Source organism: Dromiciops gliroides, chromosome 3 (genome assembly GCF_019393635.1).
Source record: "Dromiciops gliroides isolate mDroGli1 chromosome 3, mDroGli1.pri, whole genome shotgun sequence".
In the NCBI taxonomy this organism is placed as follows: domain Eukaryota; kingdom Metazoa; phylum Chordata; class Mammalia; order Microbiotheria; family Microbiotheriidae; genus Dromiciops; species Dromiciops gliroides.
The window spans coordinates 33,793,440-33,800,535 of NC_057863.1; the positions used below are offsets into that span (position 1 = coordinate 33,793,440).

The 7,096-nt window shown below is 40.3% G+C and overlaps 1 protein-coding gene across 1 annotated transcript; it reads right to left on the reverse strand.

The window, feature by feature from the left end:
* Positions 1–1,027: 1,027 nt before the first annotated feature.
* On the reverse strand, positions 1,028–6,883 carry GHSR (growth hormone secretagogue receptor). The gene is made up of 2 exons (XM_043997340.1): positions 5,976–6,883; positions 1,028–2,218 (listed from the first exon to the last, which is right to left on the reverse strand). Exons 1-2 carry the CDS (start codon positions 6,757–6,759, stop codon positions 1,914–1,916), a joined length of 1,089 nt encoding a protein of 362 aa, XP_043853275.1. The 5' UTR covers positions 6,760–6,883; the 3' UTR covers positions 1,028–1,913.
* Positions 6,884–7,096: the final 213 nt, after the last annotated feature.

Consider the following 7,096-nt stretch of genomic DNA (forward strand, 5'->3'; position numbering starts at 1 on the left):
AGCTATCTATCTATCTATCTATCTATTTATCTATCTATTTTTTTAAGTTCACAGATCCCAGGTAAAGAACCCTTGTTCTAACAGGACTAATGTATTGCCAGGAATTAACTGAGTCTTTAATTTGCAAAAGTTATAAATTTAAAATAATGATCATCTAACTGGTGATCCCTTCCCATTCCTTGCTGTGCTTTTACAACATTCTCCACAAAGATGTAGCCTTCATGGTATGTTTACATGACACCAAAGTACCCAGTGAATCCAGAAATTTAAATTAAACAATCTGTCATTTCAATGAGAAGATGGATCTACCCATAAGGAATTGACCTACCAATTCTATCAAAATGGCAGATATAATGGCCCAAGGAACAGACAGTATCTAAAGTTTTAATGTCATGCAGAATTAGGAAGAGGGATAGTGAGAACACCAGTGACTTCATTGAGATAGGGAACTCCCAGTGGAAAAACTCCCTTTACTAATGTAGGTTGGCATCTTCTCTGTAACTTACAGTCTTCAAGAGATGCCTAGAGCAGTGAAAAGTTAAGTGACTTGCTGAAGGTCAAATGTGTGTCAGAGGTGGGATATGACCACAGACCTTCTTGATTGTATGGTCAAGTCCTGGTTCACTCATTCAGGGTAAGGGAAAAATAATTTTTGACCAATATACAATATATATATATATATTGCAAAATGTAGGCATAAAAGTAGACTTGTGGCATTTGAAAATGTACTCAGGTATAAACAGATTTGCTATAGTTGTCATACATTTTGTTGACTGTCAAAAGATAAAAATGGTAGGATACAACCATAGGACCACAGATTTAGAGCCAGAAGGGACCTAAAAGGTATCTAATCCAACTCCATCATAGTACAGATGAAGAAATTGAAGCCAAGTGACTTCCAACATCACATAGGTAGTAAGTAGCAAAGCAACATGGGATATGTATATTTTTTGACACCAATAGAGACTAGATGACAAAAATTTGAGTCAATAATTATTAGAATTTAATGGTTTATGTGTTCATTCAAATAAAAAAATCTTCCTCAATTTCATGAGATTTCTATCTTTATGGCATAAGTCACTTGTGAATTTCCACTAGATCAATTTCATCAGAAGCATCCTAATTTTTGTGTTCATTCAAGAGCTTTGCAGGTCCCCACATGCAAACCTCAGCCACAGCCTCTGTTTCATCATTGAGTTGAATAAGGCATTTGAAAATTCTTTCCAGTTTCATTGATTATTACAGCAGATAATTAAATACTCTGAAAACAAGAAAATATCTTAAATGCTCATAGTATCTCTTCTCCCAAGTGTAAGAACAGCTCTCTTTAAAAATGACTCTGGGGAAATGATTCTCAAAATTCATCACTAACTGTAAGATCACAGTATGCTGGCTATGAAATGAAAAATGGCTCCACAAAATGTTCATTATAAGGCATTTTAACCAAGGTAAATTTTTTTTTGTTTTCCATATATTCAGGACTACATGGAGATGATTGGTTTTAAATATCTTCTATATTTATATTTATCACTAACATTCCTTTCCCTGAATATTCTTCATCATTATAAAAAAGCACACCAAATTTCATATTTAGCCACCCAAAACAAAGTAGCATTCTCCTTTCTCTGGTTCAGCACCAATGTGTGAATAGAAAATCACAGGGAGTGAACACAGCAGAAATGTTAGACAAGAGCCCTGATGAGTGGTTTCAATCAAGCCAAATTTTTCATACAACAAAAACCTTACCCTTTTTCCTAGTCTTTCCCCCATGAATCCCAGATGGCAAAAGGACAACTTTTCTGGGGTGGCTCCTTACCTATTTCCAGACCTATCTTTGAACATCTTACCAAGATCTACTGTATTATGGCTTTCATATCAGAATTGTGACTGTTCTGCTCATGACTTTATTTTGATCAGGTATTGATACTCAATTCTGTCCATGCCCGAGAACTGTCATCTTTCAGAGTGGACAGCTTCCTCTGGGAGAACTGGCCAAGTCCCCAGAGCCTGAGGACAGCCACGCGGTATTTCTTGGACATGATGTTGTAAAGGATGGGGTTGATGGCTGCGCTAAGATAGAACAGGACAAAGGAGAACAGGTTGCAATACTGGCTAATCACCGCAATCTCCAAAGAGCCGGGCTCGAAGGATTTGGAGAATAAGTAGCGTCCCACATGAAATGGCAGCCAACAGAGGACGAAAGCAAACACCACCATGGCTAAAAGGAAAATCAGAAAAAAACTTAGTATGAGATCAAGCAATGTCTTCTTGAATCATGCTCTGCTAAAAATAAATAAATAAATAAAAAGGAGAAAGAGATTTCATTTCCTTTGAAAGCCTTTGTGGCAGGAGAGTGTGATTCATCTCAGACAAAGGGCCAAATGTTGTTTTTCCCCATTTACCTTTCCTGGGGTTTAATGAGAGCTATTTCTAAATACACAACTAATCCAGCTATTTGGACCAAGGTGACCAATCATTTCAGTGGAGCAATAGTCTACCAGAGAGGCAGCCAGGTGTGGCCAATGGTATGATGAACTGAGAGTCATTTCATAGGACCATGGATTTAGAACTAGAAAGGTCCTCAAAGGTCATATTGTCCAACCCTTTCATTTTACAGCTGAAGAAACTGAGACCTGGGGACCCTCAAGAGAGTTGTCTATGGTCACACAGGCAGGATTAGACCCCGCTGACACTTAGGAGGTGTATGGCCACCAGTAAGTCACTTAAATCTGTTTTGTTATTGGTAAAATGAGTGTAATTATTACCTGAAGTACATAACTCACAGGGTTTTTCTGACATTCAAATGAGACACTTCCCAAACATTAAAGTACTATCTAGATTAAGATCTGGAGGGACCTTAAAAGTTATCTAGTCCATTCTCCTCATCTACATGGGAAGAAACTGAGGCTCAGATATGTTCAATGACTTGTCCAAAGTAACACAAGCAGTAAATGGATCAGAATTCAAACCTATATCCTCTCATTCCAAATACAGTGCTCTATCCATCATTCAAAATCCAATGGTCTTCCCACCAATGCATCAATATCAGGTATTATTATTTTATGATTAAGTTAACTGGATACATTTGGGCGAGATGACTAGGAAATCCATTTTTGAACTTTCAGGTTTTGGTGCAGGTAGAAACAACTGATACTGTGTCAACTTCCTTCAAGACTCTTCTGCATGAAACCTTTGCCGATACCCCAATTGCTACTGCCATCCCTCCCAAACTATTTTGTTTTTAATGGTTTTTAAAAAATTTATTTGTATTCATGCTCTAAATGCTTATATGTCTACTTGTTTCCTCCATTAGAATGAAAGCACCTTGCAAGGAGGAATGATTTCATTCTTTGTAGTTCTATCTCCAGCACCTAAGAAGACACTTAATATCTGCTTGTTAGTTCATTGATAATTAATATGATATGATCAGTGTTAAAAGTGGGGGGCAATGATTAAGCAGAAAAACTATTTTAAGACCAAGTATCCTGGGGGGAAAATGTTATCAGCTTACTATAAAATTTTTTTACATTGAGATGTCAACTTCTAGACAATAAAAAGATTTACCTAAACCCAGCAAAAACAACATGGAAAAATTCTGTAGAAAAGTAACTTTCAAACCCTTGTTACCTGGGCTCCTTTGGTGAGGCAAATATTCCTGGATCACCTCATCTACCCATTTCTATTGACTAAGGGGTGGGGATGGAATGGGGGACAGAAGCTTCCTAGTATTGCTGGGAAAATGAGTTTACTTTTGATGAGACACCAATGAGACAATGGTTTTTAAATAATTAAATACAGTAATACACAATAGGCTATTAGGATTAGAAGGGATACCTAGAGAGGGAAAGTGATTTGCCCAGGTCGCATAGGTGATTGTTGAAGGCTTCAGACCCAGGTCTTCAGATCTACAGCATCTGATTTCCACAGAAATGAAATGACCAATTCTAGAAACAATAACAACAAAACACCTTGCTATGCTATGAATGCAATCAAGTCAATCAATGGTCTATAGACCACCTTTTGAGAATATCTGGCCTAGACAATGAAAACCTTGGGCATTCTTGATAATGAATTTCATCCTTTTGATATCCAGTCAACAAAAAATTCTTAAAATTAGAGGAACAAAGGACCTTACACCTGCCATTTCATTCATATGGTGAACTCTTAGATTAAAGAAACTCCCTCCATCAATGCAAAGTGTCACTTTCTCTGGAATTTAGATCTTTAAAAGTTGCCAAGAGCAGAGAGGCTGTGAATTGCCCAGGGACACAGCCCAATGTCTCTCTGAGGTGAGACTTAAACCCCAATGTTTGGGACTCTAAAACTAGTTAACACTGGGCTTCATCTTGTCCAGAGATTCTTAGAATTATAAATACAAACCCCTCATTTGTTCTGCTCCAAATGATACTAAATATGCAAAAAGTGAATATAAGTATTTCCCAGGATCCTAAGGTTTACCCCTTGTAAAGTTGTACATTATAGATTTGCAGTTTCATGTGCAATCATCTTTTTTGTTATTATACTGTTATGGAAATGCTTCTTTTATTCCATAAATTACAAATAAAATAAAATTTAAATATTTTTTAAAAGGATTTACCACTCAGTTTAGCTAGACAGGTTCCATTTTTTTTTATAGACTTGAGAACACAACTTTTAGAAGTTGTTAAAGATAAAATGTGGGTTTGAAAGCATTTTTAGTAGATAAAAATTTATTGAGCACTTACTTTGTTTGAATAATTCTGGGTTCTAATTTATTACCAAAAATGGTTGTGAAGATTTTTATGGAGAATAAATGCAATTTAATTTTGACTGCTTGTAAGACTGAAATTAACACTCACCTTTAAACTAAACTGTTCTAATTCTCACTTCTCATTTAACCCAGGGGTGATTTACTGAAGAACTCTTTGGGAAGGAACATTTACTGATGTTGGTCCCTTCACATAAATTTTATTTGATCAAAATGGGGCACTTTCTTCCCAGTAACTGGGCAGATGCACAAGGTCTAAAATGGACAGATGGAAAACTTTTATAAAGTAGGGGAAAGTTTACAGTTGGCATTTGTGTTTTGTGCCCAGTAGTCAAGTGAAACAACATTGTTGCAGTGATTTGAATAATGCAAGAGAGAGGAAACTGACATAGAAGCAAAAATTGATTTTTTTTGCCTCTACTATCTACTTGGATTTTGCATACTAATATTGCATGTGCACCAGCTTAGAACTCCACTCTTTGCTAGAATATTTTTAAGGAGATGACATTTTCTTAAATTTAATCAGTTACCTGCAAATCAGAGAATAGGAGAGGAGCTGAGGGAACTGTTTCCTTTACCTCTGAACATAAACACAATAACATGCTGCTCTATGATATATGTTAGTTTCAAAGCAAACTTAATTTCTAGGGTTTCTCTCCTGAGGAAATGCAGAGACATAACATTTGCTATTTGGGGTTCATGGAGAAGGATGATGTTTCTAAATACCTTTTTGAGGGGGGGAAAGGAGAAGAAGGGAAGAGAGACAGAAAGGGCAGAGAAAGAGGAAAAGATGGAGACTGGAAAAAGAGAGTTGGAGAGGAGAGAGAACATCGATCGAGAGAGGAAAGGGAGGCAAAGAGAATGGAAAGAGAAAGACAAAGGGGAAAGAAAGGAAGAGAAGGAAAACTAAGACAAGAAAGGAAGAGGAGAGATAGAGGGGAATCGAGAAGTAGAGAACAGAGGGACAGGGCGGCTAGGTGGTGCAGTGGATAAAGCACCGGCCCTGGATTCAGGAGTACCTGAGTTCAAATCCGACCTCAGACACTTGACACTTACTAGCTGTGTGACCCTGGGCAAGTCACTTAACCCCCATTGCCCTGCAAAAAAAAAAAAAGAAGAAGAAGAAGAAGAGAGGGACAGAGAAGAGAGACAGAAACGGGGAGAGACAGAGACAGGAACAGAGAGGGAGCGGGAAAGATGGGGAAGGAAAGAAGTAAAAATCCCATACCTAACATTTTGACAGTTTGTTTGTGATTGTTGTCTCGGATAGAAGCACTCAGTCCCATGTCCTCCCTCTTCCTTCTCCACAGTTTTCTCCCAATGAGGCTGTAAAGCACAGTCAGGCAAAACACAGGCAGAAAGAAGAAGATGCTGGAGATCCAGACCATGATGGTGAGCAGTCCCGACTGGATGGCAAACTCGGTGGGCCTGCACTCGTTAGTGTCCATGGGGTTGGTTCCGTTTTCGTGCTCCACTCCTACCAGGACAAAGATCGGGCCAGCGCTGAAGAAGGACACAGCCCAGATGACCAAGATGATGAGCTTCACCTTGCCCTTCGTGATCACCACCTTGGCCCTGAGGGGGAAGCAGATGGCAAAGTACCTCTCGATGCTGAGCGCGGTGATGTTGAGGATGGTGGAGTAAGTGCAGCTCTCACTGATGAACTGGAAGAGTTTACAGAGAAAGTCGCCGAAGTTCCAGGGCCGGTACTGCCAGAGGCGAAACAGGTCCAGGGGCATGCAGAGGAAGATCAGCAGGTCGGACAGCGCCATGCTGGACAGGTAGAGGTTGGTGGTGGTTCGCATGTCCCGGAACCGAGACACCACCAGCATGGTCATGAGGTTGCCCGAGATGCCTATGAAGAATAGGGCGATGCAGGTGACCGTAACCCCGGTGAGCAGGGCTCCGGGGAAGGGGGGCAGCTGGTCCACCCAGGAGCTGTTGAAAGGCTCGTCGGTGTAGTCCAGGCTGAAGTTGGAGTCGCTCGCCAGGCTCGGGGTCTCGTTCCACATCCTGCTGCCTATTCGAGAGTCTTCCCGAGGATACTGCCCGGGGTTGAGCTGAAGATGCTCTGAGCTAGGTGGGAAGCAGCTGCGCGTCCTTCGGGGCGTCGGGGGCCCCTGGTGCTTCGCACACCCAGCTAGGACCAAGAGAGAATCACAGCGTGGATGCAGCGGGGAGTGGGGGGGGCGTGACTTCAAAAGGCGGCAGAGAAGCTGTGAGGAGGCAGGCGGTGGGGCAGAGAAGGGGAGGGGTATGAATAGTAAAAAAGTGTGTGTGTGTGTGTGTGTGTGTGTGTGAGAGAGAGAGAGAGAGAGAGAGAGAGAGAGAGAGAGAGAGAGAGAGAGA